Genomic DNA, 26,544 nt, shown 5'->3' on the forward strand with positions numbered 1-26,544 from the left:
TCAGTGAGATGTTTTACTTGTGTGGTTAGAGCACTGGATCCAGTCAGACGTTTCAGTTGTTATTACCAGAACTCAAGATTTATTCACTGTTTGGTGGCATTATGCTGGAAGACTTCCTTTTCTGGATGAATGCAGTAACCACAGAGCTATTTTGTAAATGTTGATTAGCGCTGCTCTTTACTAAAAGAAGAAAAAGTGTTTTGTTTTGGTTTTTTTTCTCCTTTGGCATCATCCTTTTCTAAATCTCACCTGTAATATTCTGCATTTATGACATATTTTGAATTGTAATAGTTTCTTCCTTATTAACAGATTAGGCTGATATGCAGTATTGCTTAAACAGAACTGATCAGTGAAACAAAGTTGCCACATGTCCAGCAATCCAGGAGTCCCACAATTTGTATGAGTAGGTCATCTGATGAATTTGTGATGCAAATCTTTGGCTGGTTTTCTGCCTGGTTGGAGGTTGTATACTCTGAGTTTGGGAAAATAAAAGCAGAAGTATAGCAACCATAACATTTCAGATTGCATTATGATATGTGTGTATTTGTTCTTACTGCACAAGGCACTTGCTGCAAAGTTCCAGATTCACTTCTGAAGATCAGGAGCATACAAGTTTGACGGATCTTTGACTGAGTTTGTGTATTCTGGACAAAATGGGTTTATTCTCCAAGTTAGGCCAGAAAAGGAAAGAAATGTGTCATTTACTTCATGATAAAATGGTTTGTTTTCATTGTGAAAAATTTTATTGTTTTGGTAAATATTTTATTTTGATGATGAAAGAGTTATAGGAGATTCATAATGTTTTGTGGTTTGACTGTTTCCCATTCCATTGGAAGAAAACTATAACAAAACTTGTTTACAGAATTTAAACAAATGTCTTTCATTAATATAATTTTTGGTGGTGTGCAAAGCTGTCACAAAAATGGAAAATCCTGGATATTAAATGCCTACATCAGCCTTCTACCCTGATACCAAATCACGTCAGTGTTGTTGTCAGGCATGTACAGTTTTTGGAACAGGGTGTTCTATATGTACTTAATGTACATGTGTATGTACTTAATAGGTGATAGAAAAATAGTTAGAAAAACTGAAACCCCTGAAACTGAAATTGTTATTTCCTAGGAAAAGGGGACCTGATATTTTTCTGATAGTAGTAAACAGAAAGGGCACTCCTGTTTTAGAAGGAGAACTTTAATGAGTGAAATTTTTGTAGCAGTCCAAAGATATTGAAGTGCTGTATCATTGCAGACAGACTTTAAACTTTGTCAGTTTAATTTGTCTCTTACTATAGGTACATGGAAATGTCTCTGACTGTGCACCTGTATATTGTGTAGTAAACTTTTAGCTCCAAATTTGTTGGTTAGGCTTTGAATTTGTCTTTCTTGAAAGAGATACCAATATAAGTATCTTTTCCAATTGTTCTTGATGTATGTTTTATAATAATATCTATCATACAAAAGAGGGGTTAGAAAACAAAAATTCTTTACTGAATATATTATTAAAAGCAATAATAGAGAAGATAGTAAGAGTACTATTTATCAGCCAGTTTATCTTAATTTCAGTGGCATTGATAAAAATAAAACTGTAATTAAGTCTGTTGTCTGATTTCCCTAGAGGTTGTATTAGTTTGGTCTTTCATTAAGAATGGAGGAAAAAAAAATCACTACATAAACAATTGTCCCTTTGTGTCAAGGTTCAAGCACAAGTACGACATGCAAAACTCAACTTCGACAAACTGAAGACTGATGTCTGTCAAAAAGTGGATCTTCTGGGAGCAAGCAGATGCAACCTCCTTTCTCATGTGTTAACAACATATCAGGTATCCAAGGAAAATGTTGACCTCTGAAAGAATGTTTTCCTGTTAATGTGGCTTTTTAAGACGTTACCATGGCAATATTCAACCATAAGAATATGTAGCTATTGTTGGAGGGAAGATGTGAAATTTGCACTGAGAACAGATTTGTGTAAACATCAGCACTGAAATTTTACCCTGCCTTACAGACAACACTGCTTCATTTTTGGGAAAAAACTTCACACACGATGGCAGCCATCCATGAAAGTTTCAAAGGTTATCAGCCATATGAATTCACTATGTTAAAGGTAAGGAATATATAGATATGTATGTTTGTCCAGTGATAACCAGTAAGAAATTATACAAGGACGTAGAAAGTACATGCTGATATTTTTTCCATACATTCTCTGACACTTGTATCCCTGCTTTATCTATTCATTCAAATACAGGTTTTCTGTTTCATGTCTTTCTGGCCACACATGCTGGTGGGCTCTTCTCTTACCTTCCTGATGTTAAAAGGTTTCTGAGGATGTTTTTATCTTTGCTTTGATGCAAAGCAATTTCAGTCTAATTTGTGTAGGTAGCCTGTATTTGCTGGTTATTTAATCTTCATGCTGTTTTGTATCTAAAAATTTGATTATTTGAACAACACATAGCATGTTTCAAGGTGTATAATAACATTTACACCTCAGAAAGAAAATGCACCTGTTTTGGTGTACCCTTGTGATGGAGGATGAGAGACATTTAGGCATGGATTGTACCTTTTGAACTTCCTCCTGTGGAACATTTCACCATGATTTAAATTTGAAATTAGATTGGGAATCTATGATAAAGAAATACCATCTATATTGAACCCACACATGTAACAAGCACTCTGTTGAAGCAAAAAGTAACTGTAAAAATGGTTGGGAATAGTCAAGTGTGTTTAGGATGCAGCCTTTGTTATGAAAATCTTAACCAATTATATTGCCCACCTCCTGCACTGAGAAGATGTGATTTCCCATTTTTGCACTGATATGTATGCTGATAAATAGTGCTAATCAGGAGATAGTTTAAAACAACAGGATTTCATGTAATTCTGTGCTTTCAGAAGACAGCTGCTTGGGAGTAAGACTGTGTTACTGGCTTTTAGTATTAGGGGTTTTTTTTCCTTCAGTCTCTAGAGTGGGGGGTTATTTTTTATACCAAAGTCTTCTCCATAATCTCTTGTCCCCAGCTATTAGTTTCTGATTGTTTACATTAAATGATTGCTAAGGTGATTAAATCAAAATCTGGTGATTGCATCTGATGAGATTGTGTTGCCCAAGAGAATAGATGTCTGCTGGTACTTCAGCTGCATTACTAGGCTGAGTGAGTTCTGCTTGTCACTTCTGAAGGGAGTGGCAAGTCCCACCTCACCTCTGCTACACCTGGGTGTAGAATATCAATAGGTGATTATGGTTAGGGAACTGATCCCTACCAGTCATATCACATGCTCATAACAGAGTAACTGTATATTAAAAAGCAGCTGCAAACTAATTTTACATTGAGATTATGCAGTATTATTTTTTAATGAAGTATGGTACATAGCTATAGCTGATCGAAGGTAGTGTTGTTTCTGATAGAGAAACTTTTGGTCTAAAAATGTAACCAATGGAGATGCCATGGCTGTTGTTGCCTTTCTGCACTAAAATGTAAAATCAGAATATATTCTGGATTAAAATATACATAAAATATTTCAATGTGTCCATTTCTACATTTCATTGGAAGTTACTTCTTTTAGACTATTTTTTCCCTGCCTGATACCATAAAACGGGTCTTTCTTAAATGAAAATTTTGAATTTGGTTCTTGCAAATAATTTTTGTCTTTTATGATACCATGAAAGACAAAATCTTGCTCATACAAATTAAACTGAATTAAACTAAGCATATGTGAATGTAGGATTAATGTTTTACTTTAAAATAAGAAATTAATGCAAGTTAATATTTGACTTAGATTGTTTTACTGAAAAATTAAAAGGTGCCATGTACTAGAAAACAGCTATTTGTATTTTGTATTATAAACATATATTTGTGTACCAGGTTTATGTCAAGAAAGAAACTCTGAAACATCTCTTGGGATTGTTTCTGGAAAGAAAACATTGTCTTTAGAGATGTTTGCAAAACTCCCTTAATGAAAAGCAGCCCATTTGCTTTCTTTGCTTCAGGGTATGTGCAGAGAGCAGTATAATTGTGCTATTGCAGCTGTATTTCCTAACTCTTGAGTTTTATTCTCGATGAAAGATGATTATTAATGTGCTAACAACTCTGTGTTTAGAGATGTAAAAGTATCTGTTACTGTATCCATCGCTTTAATATTACAGATGATGGCCTGCTGTTTTGGTAAAGCTGTTAAGGTTTCATTGACTTGAAATTAACATATATCAACTGAATTCAAGTTTATTTCAGGGGCTACTTTTCATGAATAATACCTTTTTCTAGTTTCTGTTACTGTTTATTTGCCTTAGTTACTTAAATAATATTTAGTTGCATTTTTTAAATTTAAATGCTAGAATACCAGACTTCTTGAAGAGTTTGTATTAGAAATAGTAGTAGCCCTGGTAAGGGAGTCAAAAGGCATAAATCTCAATGCATCTGTTTATTTCTGTGTGAAGTGGAATACTGCTGCCTGAGCTCCTTTCATGGAGTATTCCCTTGGAGTACTCTGTCCAAACAGGTACTACAACACTGTACAGGTACTACAAGAACTGCTGACCTCTGCTGTAGTCTGGTGTCCTGTTGTTTCTGTTTGTCAGACCATGACTTTACTCATAGACAAGACTGTCTATGATTTTGCATCTCTAAGGGTTTTGGGGAGGTGTGGTATTTCTTTCCTTGATCAATGTCTGGGAGGAAGTTCTGAGACAACCTGCTTTTCCTCTTCCTCTTTAGTTCTCCCCCCAAGTGAAATATATTAAAGTTTTTGTCTCCTCTGTGCTGTTGAACTTTTTCATAAATGTTGTGACATCTTGGAATGTATGCCTGGCTCCTGAAACTGCCCTTAGCTGTGTTGCTTTGATTCTTTTTCTGTCAAGGAGTGCATTAGTTGTCCAAGGCACTTGGGAGGAGCTGTTGGGTGAGCTGAGTGCAATGTCAACACCCGTGATTTAACTGCAGAGGGCAGATTTTATGTGCAATCCAGATGATCTTGGCTTTACTTGAAAGCAGCCCAGATGCAGGTGAAGGAATTTAGTGAGTGAGAAGCAGTCAGAAATGGAGCCTGATCTGGAGCCAGAGTTAACTCTACAGTGCAGGAATCTCTTGTTGGCCTGGATACTTAGTCTGAGTACTGAGAGCAGGTGAAATACCACTGGGTGACTTTTGGTGTTAGAGATGGATACATCAGGCAGAATGAATGACTGTGAACTTGCTCTGCTAGTGTGTAAGGTCTTAATCTGATTTTTGTAGTAAAAGAGAGGTTAAAGAAGCTAGGAAGATAGGTTTCTAAATATGCAAGGATCCTACTTTAAGCTGCTTACATGGTGTAGCTCACAACAAAACCCATTCTAGTCCACATGAGCAGCCAGAAAAGTGCTGTGGAGTTACATCTGTGTGCTCTGAGCAGCCAGGTCAGGGGTATGTCCAGCTGAAATGTACTCGCTTTGGTTTGAACTCAGGCTGTGTTGTTATAACTCTGTTTAATCACTACACTTTCTAGATGGTGAGGCTTCTCCCCTTTCTTCTAATGCAACCTGAAACAATTAAGATAATATTATGGTTTTATTTCTCTGCCTGCTGACAGCAGTGATCGCATTACTGTGGATTCATGTTTAGAAAATGATTGGCTGGCTTTTTTAACAGTTTAACAGTTTCATTTCATTCTCTAGCTTTTAAAAATCTTTTTGGAAAGTTACCTCAGTTTGTAGTGAACCTCAGAATGCAGAGTAGAGAGAGGCAGGGGTGAGGAAAATAATTTCATTATTTGGTATCTGATTTTAAGTCCAAATGAAGTTGTTACATGGAGTTATTGCATCAAAATACAGCTTCTAATTTTTAACAATTTTATCATAATCGCCATTGAAATCAAAGCTGTATTTCAGAGCTGTGTTTATTTTTCTAATAAAGGAAATAGTAACTGCCATTATTATCATGCTGTTTCCTTCCCAAGGTACTTGTGAGCTCCATTTCTATATGCTGTTTCCGTGGTTTGATCATAGTCCTTTTAAATATGGATTTCCTGAAACACTGACAAAGGAAGCTTCTGAAAATATAGGTCCTTAAAGAAGGATGCTTATTTCCCTGTTGGTTTTGGGGTTTTTTTTTTTGTGAATATGCAATACGCAGACTTTACTTCTAGTAATTTTCTTTAATTTGTATAGCTAGGCAGTGGTTAAAGTAGTTCTGAGTTTTTGTCCAAAAACCTTTAAAACCTTCTTGGAGCAAGCTCTGAGATGCTATACTTGGTAGCAATCACCTCCTAATTCAGTGGTTTGTGTGTCCTGTTGTGAAGATGTCCAAGGTAGTTCAAGTGCCCAAAGCAGCACAGCCCCCATAATGCAGAGCTGCTTTCTTTCTCTACACTGCACTTTTGTGGAAGTATAGTTGATATTTGTGTGTTCTTGAACTCTAGTCCAGGACTTCTTGGAGTCAATGGAGTAATTCCCATCAACTTCAATAGCACAAGAAGTGCAGTCTAATCAATAGCTAATACAAATGCAGGTAAAGTGTGACATTCATATATAAGTTATCTAGCTGAGTTGGCTAGTGTCCTTATTCAGCATCCAAGAAGTGCACATGTGATTCTTGTTAACAACAGTGTCAAAAAAGTGGCAACTACAGAATAAGGTTAATTTCTTTAATGCTTTTTTTTATTATTGCTGTTTTTGTGACCTTCATCTTTTGACCATGTTTGCAATGCTGAGGCTGCTTATGACAAATTAATCAGCAGTTCTATGTAGAATTAGCTCATTGAGAGGGGGGTAAAAAAAGCAGCTGCAGCACATGACAAATCTAGAAGTTTAGTTTCTAAAATACTGAAGTGTAGATTTCTCATACAGACAAATACTGAACCAAGCAGAAAGTGGAATGCTCCTTCTGGGGACTCCTCTGTCCTGGTTAACACGGCATTGCAAAAAAAGACATGTAACGTGTCTGGGAATGCTTTTATTGTGACAAATTGCCTGGGCACCCTAACTTTGATTCAGTCAATTAGGCCTTGATTTTTTGTTTTACTTTTTTCATTAAATACATTCCTGTTTTATTCAAATTCCAGACGCAAATCCACTACATTTTTGTGGGTTTTAGGTTTTGTATGGAAGGTGACTTCTCTGTTTTACCCCTAGCTTTTTCGGGGGCAGGCAGGCATGGGGAGCAGTTGGGGCGAGATGCACTACTCTGACTATCAGGGCAACATTAATAAATTTATAATTACAGATGGTCAAGACTATTTACATGTAACATGGTTTAATTTTTCAGAAACTGAGCTGGACTTTAGAGGAAATTTTTTTCACCTTCACAGTGAAACCATTTCATAGTGATAGAAATACTTACATTTTTAATATCTGCTTTACTTAATTACTGTGTTCTTTTATTTAATTTTTTTAATCAAAATTTCTAATGAATGCATGAGAGTGACAGCCATTAGTGTATTTATCACTTAAAAGTCAGTCTATAATGCTTGTGTTGGCTTGTGCTCATCTCCAAATTTTGGTTATAAAAATGCTGACCATGAAACTGCATGTCATTATCTTGGAGCCTTTCAGAGTACAAAGGGGGACAGTAGTGGTAGGTATTATTTCATAATACCACACCCGGCCTTCATCAAACCATCATCCAACGTTTTAAACCTTGTTTTGATATTCAGGATACAGGCAGCATCATTCAACTACCACTGCAGTTGCCAAGTTTGTGTAAATAATTGTGTAGGGGAAAAAAAGAGAACAAATAAGAAAAGAAGCAGTATATGATGAACAAACAGATGTAAAGAATTCATTTTTCTCATCTTAAAAAAGGGAAAATAAGGAGGAAAAAAGAAAGCAAATCCCCAAAGCAGCAAAGTAACATGCCATCTGTGCCTGCTTTGCACATGGTATAGATAGATTTACTTAGAAATATTGGAAATATTTACCTAGAAATAATTGTTTAGAAATATTAGAAACAGAACATGAGTTTAGAAGTTGCCATGTGTTACCTTCTTATATAAAGTGTGTTCATAGACTCAATTTGAATGAGTATCTTCTAACACTTTTAATTCTGCTTGTTTGAGTCAGATACAATTTTGATGTAGTGTAAAACCATTTTTGCTTTTGCATTTTTTTTGGTTCTGTAATCAGGTTTGGTCTCAAATGACACACTTCCCTGACTCTAATTTGTTTTCTTCTTTACATTTATATTACGGTTATGATCTAGAGCTTGCAAGATCCTGTGAATAAACTAACAGAAAAAGCAGAAAAGGACGACCAGCAGATTGGGAGCACCAATTCAGCAGAAGATCAGCAGAGTCAGTAAGTCACATGTCCTGTATATCAAAATAATAAGTATTTTGTCTATAATCTGCTTCCTGATTGCTAGAGAGAGTAGAGATACAGAGACAGCTAGTCTAATTCTACTGGTTACCTCAATACAAAGATTCCTGAAATCTTGTAATGTGTACATGAAAGCTAATAAACTTTATTGTGAAATTAAGAGCTTTAAAAAGGCCCATGAAACCCTTATGTGTTTTTCATCTTTCCTAGTTGTCTTTTTATTTCTTTTCAGCTTTTGCTTCATTTTTTTCTTTATTAAAAGAAATGGTAAACAGCTATACATAGGAGAAGATATATGAGCATTGTATTTCTCCTTTCAGCAGCGTCTCCTTTCACCTGGAAAAAGGATATAGATTACTGATTGCTCCGAGCAGCAATTAGTTTTTGTAATGTATACAGCATCAGTTAGTAATCCAATGAAGCAATAGGTACTTAGTATAAAGTACATCTAAGTGAGCTGATGCTGTCAAGTTTTGAGTTACCTGTAGCTCTGAGCAGAGAAGGACTTATGAATGGACTGCTATGGGGAGAGGAGAACAGGAGAAAGAGATGCGATCCCTTCCCTACCTGACCGTCAGGATTTGGTTGCCAGGAGATACAATGTTGATATAATCCTGCTGCCACCTGTTGTTTTGACTGTCCCTGCTTAAATGAAGCACCCAGCAAAGGATCAGTTGTCAAAAAGCAGAGAACAGCTTGACTGATGAGTGGATTTTGCTTAGCTGTTTGTAATAATTTTTAAGGAGTTCAGGTTTTCAGTCATTTTTCTGGTTCAGATTCAGAACCACTGACCTTTACCACTTTATAAATTGGTCAGATTTGTTGCTGTTGATATTAGAAACGACTTGACCAAGTACTATTTGGTAGGTGGTTGTCTCCACAGCACTTACTTCCATCTGTTGCCTCTCATGTGACAGTAATAGAGTTTAATAAATAGCTCTCTCCTCAGTGTTGAATATAAAGTTCTAGGATGAATGTGTGATTTATGCAAGATGTGTGCGTTGGCACCTACCAGGAAATGCATCAGATGCCATGTCATGGTTGTACTTCTGTTTATTTATGGTTTATCCTTGTCCTTGTCTGGCATAAAAGTGAGGGAAAAAATATGTCACCCTTTTGCTGCCTAAAACCATAAACAAACATCTAAGATTCGAGAAGAATTACACAAGACAAAGCTTTTTAAATCCTCATGAACTTTCCATTCATAGTAAACATTCATTATACTAGAATTTGAATCTAATTTTCCTCTACCACAGGCCTACCCCCAAGAGCTGGGGAGGTGTCTTTTTCTGTCCCATCACTAGAGGATAGGAGGAATGCACCCACACAGTCCTTTCCACCTCCAGCCCTGTGGCTGCTTCAGTCCCTACTCCTTGAATGGCTTTACACAAAGTAATAGCAGTTTGAAGCTATGTATTCTTCATTGAAGAGATCACCTTTGTATAAGAATTGCATGTAAACTACACCTTTTTACCCTGTTGAGAGATTTTTTTCATCAACACTGCTATATCTGTTATTTTACAAATCTGCTGATGTGGGGCAGAACTGTCCTGACTCTTGATTTTTAATTAATTGCTGTTAAAAAGAGAGGCACAAAGTGGTTGGTTCCATTCTTGGGGAGAAGGAGGGGAAGGGGGCTGAGGAACAGTTGTAGCTTCTTCATGATAGCTGGAAAGACCAAATGTGGAAATGCAGAATACACAATACTTTTCAGTAGAGATTAAGTCAGACTAATAATGGAAGTTGATAGGATTTGCTAGTTCAATCTAATTTTCATTTCTAACAGAACTGCCAGTGAAACAATAAAAGGTAACAACTGACCAGCAAATGCAAGAGTCCATCTGTTATTACTGTTTATTTGTTAATTATATGAATCTGTAATGATTTGACCAAAAAGATGGAAATGTATTGTTATTTTAGAGCCTTATAATTATTTTTCCAATTTTTTTTCTTATTCTTTCAAATTAAGGTTGATTTCATTAGATGAGGAGAGCCATACCAAGGAATCAAACTATTCAGGTATTATATTTCATGTTATCATAACTCCATAAGTGCTGTAACACTTGGACTTTTTTGTGTGGTTTGGTTTATTTCCTGTATCAGCTTCACCCAACAAATCCCTACAAGTGCATAAAACCAAAGCCCATGAGAATCTGTTAATCTCTTACATGTTACATCCCACTGTATTTCATTCAGTCCTTCTCAGACAGGTCAAATATCTTGTGTTCCAAAGCCTAATTCTTACACGGGGCATGTACCCTTCAAGAAAGGGATCTGCAGGTTAGTAGGTGAGACAGGAAGTGTGCCACTTAGCTCACTAGTTTGTTCCAATCATTAAACTATAGTCTGTGAAAAACTAAATGAATTCAGTGGAGCTTCTGCCCAAAAACCAGGCAAGATCATACTTAGCTGCTGCCAATGACCTTATGTGTTGTTATTACCCAGTGATACAGCCAGACTCCAGTTGGAAGCGCACTGAGAAAGAAAGGAGGGAATAGATAGCAGTGACAGAAAGGGAAATTCTGAGTACATACTAAGAATCAAGTGCTTGCAGTGAGGGTGATGAAGTGCTGTAAAAAGTGGAATCGTCATCCATGCAATTCTTCAAGATGCTCTAACTTTTTCTACTAAATTAATGGTTAAATAATAAATGGCTTAATAAAAAATGGAGAATAATTTTAATATATTTTTTCTTTCATGAAGGTACTTAAAAGGTACTACATGAAAGTCAAGACTATTGTCACGTCTTTATTTCAGCGGGTTAATCATATTGATGTCTTGAACTCGTCATCTCATCTTTATTTTTGAAGATTTTGTTTCCATTCCACTTTACAAAATCCCTTTTCAAATATGAAAGTCATAGCTGGGCAAAGATTTCTGATATTGTTCTCACCTCTCATGTTTCTAGAAGGTAAACTCACATTCCTGTTTCTGTATCCAAGAACATCCCATTTTGCTGCAACGTCAAGTTTGAAGCTCGTAACTGAATGCATTAGTTACCAAGACTCAGTTCCTTTTAGTCATAGCTTTCCAGGATTCATTTGTCCTTTCTACAGGACAGCTTATATTCCTTAATCCTGGAGATATAACTTACAACTTGGCTGTATTAAATTCTCCCAGCTCTGACTACAGAAACCAAATGAGTGAACTGACTGACCACCTCTAATAGTCTGTTAGTGCACGTTTTTTTTCAAGAGTGATTTTGTGTTTACTTCCAGATGACTGCTAAAGCCATTGACTAGCAATGGATAAAACAGTGAGTCTTGCAGATCTAAACTAGAAACACTTCTGCTTTGCAATTATTTCTCCTAACAACGTGTTTTTGACATCTGTTAGTTATCACATTCCTAATCCATTCAGTATGTTTGTTATAGATGTTATGCAGTGCTAACTTTTTAGCTGGAAGGCTGTGCAGTGCAAAGTGAAGTTGTTTCTAAGCAAATATCTTTGCTGAAAAAAGCTCAAAGTTTTATCAAAGAATTAAATTAGCTGTTTTTTTTCAACTAGGCCTGCTTTCCATAAAATAAACATTAAATTATTAGAGGAGCATTTATTATGCTCACATTCTTTTGCTGGATGCCATACTGAGTGGCATTCCATTAATCTTTTAACTGGGGGTAATGGTGATCTACCAGCCCATGGTAACATAGTTATTTGAGTCACTCTGTTTAATTATGGTTGTTTGGGTGTTTTTTTGTAATAAAGACACTATATTAGGACTTTTCCGGTGTTTTGAAGTTTCACCCATTTTGCAGTTAATTAGATATATCTTTGACAAGATACTTTAATATATATGGGTATAAAATATGGCTTACATTTTTCTAGCAGATGTTTTCTAGAATTTCAGTTACTTACAGGCTGTAAAATATTTCACCACAGTATAAATACTTTGTTCTGTCTCTTTCTTCATCACCCCTAAAAGGAACTGAAGTGTTTTGAAATATTTCTAACTGGTCTTCTAAATTTTTCCATCTTCATACACCATCAGGTCTGTGCCATTGCTAAGGGTTTTTTTCTTAAATTACCCTGTTTATTCTAAAGTCATGCATATACAGTGCTTCTAGTGAGAGAGCTATGTTGCTTCTTAATTTTTCTCACCCAACTACTTCTACTTCATAACTTCCATTTTTTTATCATTTGCTCTGCATTTTCCTTTACCATACTACAAATGCCTTTAAGATTGGCTCCATCATGTTTACCACTCAGCCAAGGCAGGCTTTGGGCAACAGTTCTACCTTTTTCGTCACAGAACTGTGGCCATCCATATCCCACCTGTCATGAATAGGGATGAAGAACTCTTTCTGATTTTTTTTAACCCTCTGCCAGACAGTTTAAGGGTTGAGATTTTCCCCTTTAGCTTTGTGCATTGTGCTTTTATAAAAGCATCAAGTATATTTGTTCATGTGTGTTTATCCCTCTCCTGTCTATATCTATAAAGAGTATAATCAGATGTGCTCATGGGTTCTTAAACAAACAGCTGATTCATGTGCTAGGAGCACATTTCTGTCCTAGCAAAGCCTTATGAAGACAATGATGCAAACAGCAAGCTGTTCTGTTTCATGTAGTTCTGAACACACCTGGAAGATTCTCTTGGAAGGGATTGGCAATTCTCTTAAAAGGGTTTGGATTCAGTTTTTATTTCACAGTAAAATTCTATTCACACAATAGAATTCTATTTCACCTTTCCAGCCTCTTGTGTGAGGCTCAGAGCAGATGGGCCTTCCAGGTCTGGCAATACTGTGGCCAAACCCTTCCTTTGCCTTTAGAGCTACAGACTAAGTCGTCTAGTAGCTAGACTTCCTCAACAGTTAATAAGGGAGTAAAAGACATATTCAGCAGTAACTCATCCCTCATGTTTTGCTATATGTCTTAGATGGGGTTAATCACCTGAGGGAGGTACCTTTCTCTTCACTGATAAAGAGCATCTAGATGATTGTTTTGACTCCATGTCTCATCTAAGAAGCTTGCTGAGAATTTAAGCTGTTTTGTCACCTCTAACAGCCTATATCTCTCAGCTCTACAATTGACTCCCTGATGGTCTTAGTCCATTTATTTCCCTGCAGAAGAGATGCTGTTACTTGCATCCTGACTTGGGGTACCTTGGGTGAAGACTCTTCCTCCCTGTTCCCAGAGTTTGTCTCATGAGGAAGAACATATTTTAAGGAAGGCAGTTTAAAGAGTGACAAGGTTCTGGCACTTTTTGTGCTTTCCTGGCCTAAGTATGAGCTTCTAAAATAAATTTCTCTGCTTCTGGAGGACTGATTATTGCAGTTGCCTTAGTTAGGTGTGCTCAGCCTGGAGAGGATCATGTAGTAGCCAGGGACTCAAGATCTCCCTCAGATTGTTACTCAGAAATTTGCCTCACTTTGAAATGCATGTACCTTGGACCTTCCATTCATTGTGACCAGGCTGATTTTAAACATGACTCATTCAAAACATGAATCCCAACAACCATTGCATGTTGATCTTATAGTGGCATTGTTTATAAGCATGGTCTCCTGCCAAGTGCAATTTGACATGTTTATGGATCTCAATTACAGCTGATGATGGCAAGGATGTCATCTCCACGTTACAAGGACATTGTAACCACGAGCAGAACTCAGGTGAAAACACTTAAGAAAACTATCTTTACATGTTTACATACTGATTGTCAATGTGCTGCAGATCTTCCTTTGTGGCTTTTACTATTTCTTTATTTGTTCTTTTTTTTTCTTTTTTAGGTGCTATAGATGAGTTATTAGACCTGCAACCTGAAGAAAATGGTATGATATGACTGTGCATGTCTGTTTCATTTGCTTTTCAACCATAGTAGCCAAGTGTACTTTTAATTTTAGATCTTAATTTCTTTCAAAGTCTGACAGGTGGAATGAAATTATGCAGCTGTATTTAAATAGCTGCAGTATTGAAATAGTTTTAAAGGAAACTCAGCAGAGGCACTATTCCTGATGTTACAATATGAAGTAAACCTTACTGGGGATAAAATGTTTATACCAGGTAATTCAAGATTAGGTAGACTGGATTATATACTATTTGTGCAACTGAAATAGGTTCCATTGTAAACCTTACCCCTCCTATAACATTTCACAAATTTTTCATTTTGTTTTTTTAGTTGTTGTGCTACAGCTCTTGGCAATACACTAGTAGCCACAATACTTTGTGTTAAAAATGTACATATCAGAAACAAATAATGTAGTTTTCTTAAAATCATGTAAGCACTGGTGTTCTTTCAGACAAAGTTAACTGAATCCACTGTGCTGTCCTTACACTTCTGTGAGATCCTTGACAGCTCAAGGGGAAGTGCTGTTTTACCAGATAACATATGAAATATCTGGGTTAAAGTTTTTTAAGTTATCATAAGAAGTCAGTGTTGTCTATAATTTTTCAATTGCTTTTCACTCATATCTCAGAAGAATGAGTAAAAAAACTTTAGCAACCAAAACAATTGTGGCAACTCAAATGAAGCAAAGAAAAAAAAAAAAATACCTTTCTGTGGTTTAATCAAACTGAGAGCATTTTGGTATTTAAAACACTGCATTCATGGTAGGTAAAGACATTTGCAAATACCTTGACTTTGGATTTGCCATGGGCAGTGTATTACACTGGGGGGAAATTATCCATGTGGGGAATCACCCATGAAGGCAGGCACCAGGAAAGTTCCTCAGCTGTCTGCAGAAGCAGCCCTAATCTGCTGAATAGATAAGGTAACAATGACTTATTTTCTGTGGTTAATAAAAAAGATCAGTGCATGTCTGATAGTGGCATTTTTTTCTTCTGGTTTTCTTTCTCAGTTTCACTCCTTGTTGGGCCTTCCTAGTGGAGATGCAGATAATACATGAAATTATTGCTCATACAAGCTTAGCTGTGTCACTTAGAACACTTTTTTCATTACTTAAACAGTTGAATTAATACAAAAACTGCTGTGAGGGTGTCTGCATCGGTTAAGGATGGCTATGGCACTGCTAAAATATCAGCAATTCGCCCAGATTTTACACATTAGCTAGCTTTAGCCTAATGAATATTGTACTATTTTAAGTGGAGCAGTATAGGTAGAGGTATACTTTCATGTGTGTTTCAGAAGGAAGTCTTTATTTATCATGTGTTGCCAATCATGTACTGTTGTAAATATTTTTAGTTTCTCTTCCCTTTTTTTAATAGCAGCAAAATGAGGTATGTTTACAAAGGAATTGTGAGCATTGCTAGAGGCTTGTTCAAACAAGTACAAAAAGAATATAGTCAGATTGTTCTTTTAGTGTTTTATTGGAAGGTTTGGATTTTTTTCATAGGCATTTATAAGTTGGGGCAGCATGTGCAGACAGAAGAAAGGATTTTGACTGAAAATGGGCAGTAAAAACAGAAACAGGAAAAGAAATAATAGAAGATTTATGGGTAAAGTGAGAAAGTCCCTATCATTCTAGTAATCTAGCAGAGATACCACAAGAATAATATCTCGGTAAGCAAGACTGGTTTCTAGATAACCTTTATTGCAAACAAGAGTAAAACTTGGTGCTGCTGCCTACTCAGGGCAGCCTGAGCCTGAACACACCCTATCCTGCCCTGCCACGGGTGCACAGTCCCCACAGGAAGATCTGGAAGATTTCTGAGCTATAAAATGTATCACTCCTCAGATTTCTGGTGGTCGTACACCCTGCAGCAAAACCTGGCTGCTCTTCACATGTAAAACTTTATAGTTGTACTTGCTCCTAAAGTCAAGATATGGCTCCTGCAATGGTTCCCCAGATGAAGCAGAGCTTGGCTCTGAGCTGTGCTGCTGCATTTGTTCCGTTCAGGGCACTTGTGGTTACATGTGGTGTTGGTGCTGTGTCGTAGCAGATCTGCTACAAATGCTGCTCCCTTTGCATCTGCCCCTGCAAGTTCATGAAGGGGCTTCCTGAGAGCAGCTTGGAGGTGGTGGTGCCCTTCAGAGCTCAGAGCTCTTAAGGGCCTTTGAAATAGCAGGTGTGTTTCTCCTGCGGGAGGATTTACCCCTTTGTCTTACCTGCTGAAAAACTTTGGGGAATTGGAGGTATTTGGACGATGTTAATATTCTTTGCTCTTCATCTAAAGATGGCAAAACACCCTGAATATTCATAAAAACAAATCGTTTTCTGTGGTATTTTAGTTATAGTCTAGGGGGAACATCAGGAGAATTGATGTGTTTCTAATGTTTCTATTTCTAATTTTTAGGCCCTGTCAGGGAGTACAGAGGTATACCAAAATGTGAGTTAGAAAGGAGTTGAATCTCACAGATGACTTAAGTAATGAATAAAATAATTTTGTGTGTTGGTTTATTTGTTTCTTAGTACGTAGGTGTGTGTGCTGACGCATGAGCCTATTTTAAAACACAGTTTTGAGCTTTTTTTCCTCCTATGACTCAACTTCTGCCGTTTCATTATAAATTATTACAGCTGTTACCAAGAAACTTTTCTGAGAAGGCTGTTGAGTTTCAGTTAATATGATCTGTTGCAAATACTTGCTACTGTCAGTCTTTTATCCCGACCCAAAAGGGTTAAAAGCATTTTTTAAGTTGAATACAAATTGGAGAGTTCAGCTGATCTACCCAAGCTTTGGAAAACTGAAGTTGCTTCTGTGCCTTACCACAAGATTGAGGCAAGCATAATTAAGATGAACTGATTTGGGCTTCAGGAATGTAACCTTATCAGCCTTGTTAACCACCATTTTTGTGATCTGCAGACTTCCACAGTGGAGCTCCAGATGCTTCCAAGTAAAATAACACTCGGGGGTTCTTGATAGTTCTTTAACTCTCAAAATATTTTGAAAAAGGATAATGATCCTGGTTCCCAGTTTCATGTGTTATATATAACTATTTAACATTTCTAAAATAGGAAAAAAATGTTTTTAAGGAGCAGTGACTCAAGTAATCTATGAGCTTCTTCTGCTGCAGTTCTGGTGCTGAAAAATTAGTACAGGAAATCAGAAGGAAAGAGAGCCCCAATTATTTCTCAGCAGCTTATGAGAAGAAAAAAAATACTACAGCACTGATAAGTGTAGAAATCTCACTCTGTGTCACAGACTAACCTTTTTTATGGGGAAGTACCCCAATAAGTCAAGAATTGATCAGAAGGTCATGAGGATGATCTTAAATCCCCAAGTCTTAATTGATTTTTTTTTTTTAGTTTATAATTGGGTTTTTTTTGAGACTTTCATAAAATGTTTCAAGAAGCAACATAAGAGTAGTATTTTCCAGTGATTCAAATATTAGACTCTGTAATGATTTTGGTGTGTTTAATAGATTTTTAGGCATACTTGTAGTATTTTTAATGAGAAACGAGTCTTAACAGCAGTGAGGTTATCTAAGACAATGAAGGAATTATTTGTTGCATAAGGTATAAAGCCAGATGTCCAAAATAGTTGAGTATAAAAAAGAAAACAAATATTCATGCAAACATATTCCATCTCACTTAACATACCTAGCCTAAATTGGCTATGTTTTTAAAAGTTCCTTCTTTACTTTCTCTAAAAAAATTTATTTCTCTTGACTTTCTTGTTCTGAGACAGCTTCAAAGGAAAAGTTTGTGAGATCCTTGGAGCCAGAACCTGGTGATAAGGATGACATGGTATTACTAAATGAGATCCTCAACGCCTCATCTTTGGATGAGGGGGAATTTAGCAAAGAGTGGACAGCTGTTTTTGGACAGGCTGCTGATCTCACCATGAACTCTTCAGCTAGAGATGGGGAGAACACTTCATCATCTGCAGTACCAGCACCATCAGGCTACTTGCCCTCACAGCTGCTAGACCAAAACATGAATGACTTGCAGTCATCTTTACACGGTGAGAGCTCATCTTGTTCTGTCAGTATGTTTGGGTTAGAGTTTAGAGTATGGTTTTCTGGTATGTAAAAGTGTGGTGAAAGTTTATATTGTGCCCTAGCTGCAGAAATTGTGCCTGGAGGAAAAAAAGACATGAGTAACTTACTTATTTTTCTAGCCCTTCTCATTCAGTGTTTGAATGAAATACCCAAAACTTATCAGGGTTTACTGCCTTGAATGTTTTCATTGAATTTCTTGAAATGTTCTATAGAACTTTGAGATCTTTTTTCGTCGTGAAACAGAAAATATGTTTGAGTGGGTTTTACTGATGAAATCACAACTGCTGTCTCTATTAAGGGGCCAAGGAACCAAAAATGATTACTATATTTTGTCTGAGGATACTATTTTTAAACCATGTAGTGAAAATCAGTTGAATTCTCTTTTTTTTTTCCCACCCCCTCAAGCAACCTATACCATTGCATGTAGGGATATGGGTCAGGCAGAATGGGTTGTCTCAGCAATCATATAGGTAGATTTCTCTTGCAGGCTTGTTACTGATGCAACTCTTCCTCTCCTCTTTATTCTGTGCAGTTAATTCTCTTGGCTTTTCCAAGCTACTGCTGGGGAAAAGAGGGGAACTAGGCCAGTGCTTTCCTGCTGCTGCTTTGGCCTTGGGGAAGGAAGGGAGGGAGGAAGGCAGGCTGGTGATAAACAGCCAACAGCACCCACCTTTGTCCTCCTTGCTGGGTCTTCTGTAGGGCTTTGCAAGCTGGAGGGGACCTTGTCTTTTTGGGCTCTGTCCCAAGTCATTTAAATCTCACCTGGGGAGGAGCAATATAGGAAAGAGTAGCAGGCTGATCCTATCCTGGGGACTATTTCTTAGAACCCCTGCAACTGGACGAGTCATACGTGATGTAAAATAACCTGTGACATTTTGGCAGGAATAAGAAAGTCATATTTACTTTAGAACTAATACAGTTGCTAACAGCACCCCTGGAGCAAGACACCTTGGTTCATTGGCTTCAGAACTTATATGAAAAGTGGGAGAATGACATTTGTAATTATGCACAGGTTTAGATGTATTCTTTTATAAGGTACACGATTTTTAAGCAAATTACTAAAAATAGCAACAGAAATATTATGAGATTGATATTTTTTTTCCACAACTTTACATATCTTTAAATATATTTTACATTTCCATGTAATTTCCATTCTTAAATGCAAATGTGTTTTTAAAGGAAAAGTATTTTTTAGGTATAAATAACAGGCAGAGTTGTGCATCCTTTCTGAGGTTGCTGTTAGCTTTCATTTGCACTGGCATTGGGTGCAGTGCTAGAGACTTCAGGATCAGAATTCAGTAATGTTGCATTCAAGGAATACTAGAAATGGAAAATCCTTTCCAGTCAATATGGTATGCTAAAATCTTTTTGAGTAAAAAAGAATAAAAGGTAAAATATGTGCATGTTTTCAAATGGATCCAAGGTTTTGGCAGAAGATTGTGGTAATTGATGTACTGGCATTTGAAAAGTCAGGGGTGATCAGCTGAATGATTATATCTGAAACTAATCTTCCTAAGTGTTCTGGTTTAGTTTTATCTTTCTAAATATTTCCAAATTTTTTGTTTCTTTTTTTTTTTACAGAAGATGAAATTTGGTCCATTTTATATCCTGTAAAAACTCAGCTTGAATCTTAAACTACATTTTATTTCACTTCACAACATTTATTTTAGAATTTGACCTTATCGTTAGATATAGGAAGAGAAACCTTTGTTGTTTTTTTTTAAATACTAACTGGATATAAGCATATCCAGACATAGAAGTTGTAAATATTATAATATATGAATTAAATTTTTACTGGGGACTTCTGATACATGTCCTGCAATTTTTTTTTCCCCTGTTAGGATTGCTTAATAATTATTCAATGTGAGGTGCTACACTGTAGCCTCAATGTTGCATACTTCCTGTGTGAATTTGGCCTTAAGATCATAAAGATTCTTAAAACTCACATGCTTAACTTTAAGCACATTAACTTTTCTATTAACTTCAGTGGGATTACTTACTTATTTTATGTTAAGCATGCTCATAAATCTTTGGGGCTTTGTTTTCTCTCTGCCTCAGATCTTAATCTGTAAAACAGGCACAATGCTATGCAGGTTATAAACTGTTATAGTCAGGAATTCCCAGCTCAGAGTTTTCTCTAGATGTATTTATAGGCAGGATCCAGCACAATGGGACTCTGAATTGTTATGGGACTACCTGGTGCTGGCTTAAAATACATATAAATGTGTGCATGCAGGTGTGTATAATAGAAACAAAGCATGCTCCCAACATATCTTTTAGGTTCTCCTCCAGACACAGCTCTGTAGTTCAGTTACCTTTCTACTTTTTCAGAGGGAGCATTGGTTTTCTCTTTTCATGATGTTTATGGCCTCATTTACTTACTCATTCATACTACTGAGGATCCTCTTCATCTTCCCTACATGTGCATATATTCTAGTTGGTAAGAAAATGCACAGATTACCATTATCATTTCTAAATTTAATCATTGCAATGTTGGTGAAGATGTTTTGTTTCCTTGCTGTCTTGGCAATAACCTTTTGGTCTGGTCACGTAACAAAGTCATCCTGTGAAACAGGCAAACCAAAACAGGCTTAGGGCCAACAACAACTTTCAAATTGATAGGCTGTGGTTTGGTTTTGAAAGGCAAAGTTGTTCTCTGTAGCTCACAAAAAATACAAGTAAAGAAAGTATTTAATAAAAATTCTGTGTCAGTCTTTCCCAGTACCTTCATAGATCAGTAATTTCATTATGAAAGCATCACATATTTTCTGGAGTGTATTTTGTTGGATTTTTTGTTGCTGTTGTTAGGTTGTTCTTGTTTTCTGAGTGGCTCTTGAGCTACTTGCAGTTCATTAAATGACAGCCAGGCCACAGCATCTTTCACACATGTGCTGCCTACCAGGCCTTAGTCCAGGGATTCAAAAAGAGGGAGAGCTCCAAAGGAGTTCACTGGTCTGAAGTGTTTTGCTTGCTGCCCTGCCAAGCACTTCAGTGTAAAGGGACATCAGTGATACTGCAGGGAGCCCCAGTTCCTGATCTTTCTGAAGTCACTAGGACTTGCACAGAAAGTTTCTGGCAGAGCTCCCATTCATTTCTATCAGATTAGGATTTAGCCCTCTTTGTTTAAGCAGCTGAATTTACCTGTTGTCATTCATTGCCATATCAAACACTTTCTCACAATGCATGTCCAAGAACACAAAAGCATTGCAGTCTACTGTAGTTGTGTATAATGTCCTCTGCCATTCTTGTTTGTAACACAAGCAGAGAAAATGCCTGGGGAAGTATGTCATTCTGAAGGGGTAATGCCATGCTTTCCATTATTTGTCATTCAGATTTGCCTATTTGAAAGATTAAACTCTAAAGCCTCACTTTCAGAGGGCACAGGCTGGCTCACAAGCCTTTATGACCTTTGTCTAGAGCAAATACATGTGAGCACTCTGCATCCAGATTTTGAAGAAGTTTTTGGTTAGTTTCCTTAGAGATACAGAGGATGTTTGTGGCTTTAAGTTTCCTTCCCAATTCATGTGATTTTACAGAAAAACTCTCCTTGCCTCTTTTTATAACACAGCTTGGGCCTTAGACCTTTTATAGGCAAGGTAAGATCAGAGAGTGATGAGATTAATCTACTGAGAGAGGCAGGGTTGATGTTACTGATGTGGTTGTTGCATTACATGTCAGGATGCTGGGTGCCAATATCTGACAGGGCTCCCAGAACAGCAGAAAGTAAGGGAAGGAAGGACAAAAAGAGTCAAAAAGGATGTGAAAGCATGAACTTGTAGAAAAAAGAGACTGAATAAGGAAATAGTAACTGAGTGCATAGATGAGCATACTGTTTGTGATACTGCCAAATTAGATGGATAATTGACCAGGCCAGATTTAAAGGATATATTAATTAAATTAGAAATACTATCTCCAGTCCTCTAAATATAATAAAGGACATACATTTAAATATCTTAAGCAAGGGACAAAAAATATTCTGTTTTTTTCCTAATGTGTTTCTGTAGTATACTACCCCTAGTTCTTTTTTGCCAGCCTGTTCATCTGGCCTCATGAACTGTATTTTTCATTACTCTTCTGTGGATATATGCATGTAAGAACAAAAAATTATTTCACTTTTTCCTGCATAGTTGCTTTATTCTCTCAAATAAAGAGCAAAAATAAATACTCCATTAAAATGTAGTTTGAAATTAACTTGAAGTAATTAATCTTGAATTTAATTCTTCAGTGTTTTGCAATGAATTATCTTTTTTTCCACAATTACTACAAAACTAACTAAAAAAATCTAGAGTCTCTAAATAAGGTTTTGTCTGGAACAATGGATGAAATGAAAGTCTTTGGACTTGGAAAAAATGTTTATTATATGTGGTATTCCCACCCAAATGTGAGTGATTCTTTTCCCTACAGCTCTGCTTGACTTGATTACTGAAATGACCTTTCTGTGAATGAGTATTAACTGTGCTTCAATAAGAGAAACAAAAATATTTTCTAGCCAGATGAAAGGTTTGAAAAGAGTATAGTTGCCTGAATCTGGAGATGATGAAAGTGATCTACAGATAGTCTCTTGTAAAGGGTGTTGTTCCTGTGCAGGTGTGACTGCTGACTTTGTGTGTACAAGGACAAATATGAATGGCCATAAACGTAATACTCTGCTCCTCTGTCTGATGCTGCCAGACGCTGGGTGCTTGAGTTAACAAAGTAATCCTCATGCTAATGCTGCTGTGTTACTGAATTTTAGGATGGGCAGCCAGCAGTGTGAGCCCACCGTCAATACCACAGCCAGCACAGAAACCACACAGCCTGAATGTGAACGATGACAAGACACCTGTGAAAGGTGATAGTCATGTATTTTTTTCAGTTACTTGGCTTTTCCTTTTTAACTCTTGTATCTTGTGTAATGTCTCATGTCCTCTCTGTTACTGTGGTAAGAAAACTTATTTTTGTAGTAGCTACAGCTCAGTCTTGTGCTCCCTGCTTACTCTGTTTCACCTTGATTAGGTGTATGGTATGTGTGTATGTGTATTTTTGGTAGGCTTAGTGCTAATAGCATGTCAAAAGAGTAATATATTGTATAACAAAGGAGAGGAAGCCACATTTTCTTTTACTTTCTTTAATTTTGAGTCACACAGACTAGTATCTGCATGCACTTCGAGCTAAACAATGTTTTTAAGCTCTAAAATTTAGCATTGTGGCTAAAATACAGGCTGCTGAAAAGGCAGAAGAGCCCTAAATTGCAATTTTTTTTTTAAACATACATGATATCAGTAATCATCTGTTTAAAATGTAATTTAGTTGTTGCAACTGAGCTGAGTGCATAGTCCTACCATATACTGAGACAAAGGCCTGATGATTTTTGACTAGGATTTTCTGGATAAGTGAACCAGAATTATGTTGAATTCCATTGCCAGTTTGTAGCCAATTCTGTGCATTCACTTTTGATAATACAGAAGAAAGGAGTGATGTGTATTCCTTCCCCTGAGATTTTTTGAGCTCAGCAGAAAACACGAAAAGAGCGTTAAGGTGTTTTGGAAACTGGAAAATCAGTGTGATTACACAGCCACAGGACTGGCACCAGCAAAAGGAATGGCCTCCAACTATTTGGAACCTGTAGTTCTGGAAGTGGCAGGTACCAAGAGGAGTGTCATGCCAGCCAGAGCCTATTTTGTCTGTAAATTCTTTGTGTTGCCAAGAAAGCTTTCATGTGCCATTACTTCTCTGAGAGAAGAGCATATCTTATTTCAAAGTCACTGCAATACATATTGGGCATAGGGCCACAAAAACAAAGCAAGTGGAGATGTATCTTCTTCATGGCAGCCAAAGTTGTTCCTGCTTTAACGTGAACATCTGCCCCATTGGAATGAAAGTGGGCAGGAGACCTCTGTGAAATACATATATCAATGTGGACACAGAGGTGCAGTAGTCCAGCTGCTATTGGATATATTCCCTATTCACATCTTGTCTATATCCATCAGAATTATACTAGAAGCTGTACTGGGGACTGCTTATCAAATATAACCCCTCTCTTTCTCTCTCCAGCCAATGCCTTCCCATTAAAACTTCATTCCAGATGAGTAATGACCTTGGTTGTTGCATACAGGGGAGAATGAACAGTCACATGAATTGGATTTAGGCAAAGGAATTTAGTCCTGTAGGAGAGGTTGAAAGTAAAATTTGCCTTCACTTTCCTTTTGCTTGTTTGCAGGAATGCAGGGGCACACTCAAATGCCTTTCATAAAACAAAGCTAGACAGTGAGATTGTTTCTAGTTAAAGGGTTCCTGTATTTATCATGACAGGAGCCATATAAAACAGACATGTAAAACACTCATTTTCCTAAAGTTCTATATTCTGACAAAGATAGTGTTTTAATATGTAATCAGTCATTCTGATTTTCTTGTCAGAAATGTCCTTGGTAATAAATTAAACAATAGCATGGCATTTGTTTGACCTCAGTCAAACATTCAGTCAGTTTTGTTTTAAAATAGCTGACAAGTCTGTGCATTTCTTTTTTCTTTCTTTTTTTTTTCTTTTTCCAGAATCTACAAAGAATCCTAAAGACTTGACTGCTTGGTTCAGTCTCTTTGCTGACCTTGACCCATTATCCAATCCTGATGCTGTTGGGAAAACTGATAAAGAACATGAATTGCTTAATGCATGAGTCAGCTGCCTCTGGTAACTCACATTCTTCCCTTCATCAACACTATTTTGGAGTTTAAAAAAAACTAAATGAAAATTAGTATGCTGTTGTGAAATTATAATGTGCCATGATAATAAAACTAAAGGGAATGAATCCCCTTTTCTATAGGTACAGTTATTTGCTCTTGTTTTGTATAAAGAGTTCGCATTTATTTTCTATGTGGACTTACAAAAATGAGGTTAAGAATTAGGGCAGATTTCTTGCCAAATTAGATTGTCTGCTGCAACACTGTCTTTGCCTGGGGTGATGTGGAGCTAACACCGGAGTGAAATACAAATTGGAAACCTATTTTTTTATAATGTTTCTTGAGTAAATTTAAAAAAAAATCATGTAACTGAAGAGGCTGCATGAGTCAAACATCTATCATGTATATAATATATCTATTACTGCTATGTTAAGATGTCAACTAAATTTGTTTTGTTAGTACTCACAGTTGAAAAACCTGTGCTGGAGCTAATTACTGAAGAAGTAAATTTGGGTCTGTGCAGCCATCAAAATTGTGCCCTTTCCAATCTAACTTCTTTGACAAACTGCACTACATAAAGAGAAGTCATGCCCAGGAGGCTTTTTTTTCTGAGTTTTTTCTCCATTGTACCAACAGAATTTGCACCTGTTTGCAGAAGTTTCTTGGAACTGATGCTTTACCATGCCTTCAATCCATCTCTGTTTCTGTTCTGAGAATTTTTCATCCAGTTTATTTCTGAAGCATGTGTTATTTTAAGCTTGTTGTGACATTAACTCTTTAATAAAATGATTTTGACAAAAACCACAACTTTATTCCCACTGGAATGCTATTGTGCTGTTGAATTGATACATAAAAAGGATCTGATGATAAAGATGACCAATTTGTGGACAGTACTGAACCCTTTGTTTCTGAATAGTACTCCAGTAGGAAACACAGTGAGAAAATTTAAATTCAATGTGGTGTCCTTTCACTTCCCTGCAAAAGAAGGGGGAAAGGCTCACAGACTCATGAAGGTTGGAAATGGCCTCCAAGACTATTGAGTCCAACTTGGGAACAAAGTTCCCCTGCTCTCAATGCCATGTCTGGTTGTCTTTTGAACACTTCAGGGCATGGTGATTCCACCACCTTCCTGGGCAGCTCATTCCAATGCCTGATCACCCCTTCAGTGGAGAAATCCTTCCAGATATCCAACCTGGAGATCCCCTGCTGCAGCCTGAGGATGTGTCAGTAGCCAGTTAAGAGCACAAGCCCTATGTACTTACAATTTATTATATTCAGCCTTTTTTAATTTGCTTGATTTTCCTTTAAGTTGGTGAAGTGTTTCACAGCCAGCTATCTGTACACTCAGTTAATCCTTGCTTCATGGTCTAATAGGTAACTAACTACCTGAAAATACCTGTAAAAATATACAGATTCACTGAATTGGCCAACTTCTTCTTGAGTGCAGCAGAACATTGTTGGATGTGTGCACTGAGCAGCAGTAATGGGCATTTGGTGCCCCCCATCTAAAAAGCCACATGCTAGCAGTGGATGTGAGGTTGGACTGACCAGAGTTAATTGGGATCAACCCTCAGCAAACTTTTAAACACCCCTGTTGCAACCATCATGTTGGATTATCCCATCCCCTAACCAGGAAGTGTCAAAGTACTTCATCTGTTGCCAGAGAAGTTTTTCAGATGCTTAGCAGCAGATTTTCATGCCTAGTGGGAAAAGATGTTCTGATCTTCTCTTTGCACAGTCCCTAGCCCAGCTGGGGCTCTGAGGTGTGTAAGACCTGAAATTTG

The 26,544-nt window shown here is 36.9% G+C and overlaps 1 protein-coding gene across 50 annotated transcripts in view; it reads left to right on the plus strand.

Annotated features, from left to right (window-relative positions):
- The window catches only part of ICA1 (islet cell autoantigen 1), a 65,999-nt gene extending 40,432 nt beyond the window's left edge, over positions 1–25,567 (plus strand). For 7 of the 50 annotated variants that reach the window (XM_086856185.1, XM_086856236.1, XM_086856264.1 and 4 more), the window contains 10 exons: positions 1,694–1,819; positions 2,002–2,100; positions 8,159–8,253; positions 10,244–10,293; positions 13,995–14,036; positions 16,459–16,491; positions 17,791–18,066; positions 22,839–22,934; positions 24,635–24,770; positions 25,397–25,567. In XM_086856185.1, the coding sequence (XP_086712311.1) occupies positions 1,694–1,819; positions 2,002–2,100; positions 8,159–8,253; positions 10,244–10,293; positions 13,995–14,036; positions 16,459–16,491; positions 17,791–18,066; positions 22,839–22,934; positions 24,635–24,756 (939 nt within the window). In that variant the 3' untranslated portion in view covers positions 24,757–24,770; positions 25,397–25,567. Of the gene's footprint in view, positions 1–1,693; positions 1,820–2,001; positions 2,101–8,158; positions 8,254–10,243; positions 10,294–13,814; positions 13,878–13,994; positions 14,037–16,458; positions 16,492–17,790; positions 18,067–22,838; positions 22,935–24,634 lie in introns of all 50 variants that reach the window. The other 43 variants (XM_086856049.1, XM_086856068.1, XM_086856093.1 and 40 more) reach the window with 14 other exon arrangements.
- Positions 25,568–26,544: the final 977 nt, after the last annotated feature.

The sequence above is a fragment of the Cyanistes caeruleus genome, chromosome 1, assembly GCF_971803275.1.
Source record: "Cyanistes caeruleus chromosome 1, bCyaCae1.hap1.1, whole genome shotgun sequence".
Classification (NCBI taxonomy): domain Eukaryota; kingdom Metazoa; phylum Chordata; class Aves; order Passeriformes; family Paridae; genus Cyanistes; species Cyanistes caeruleus.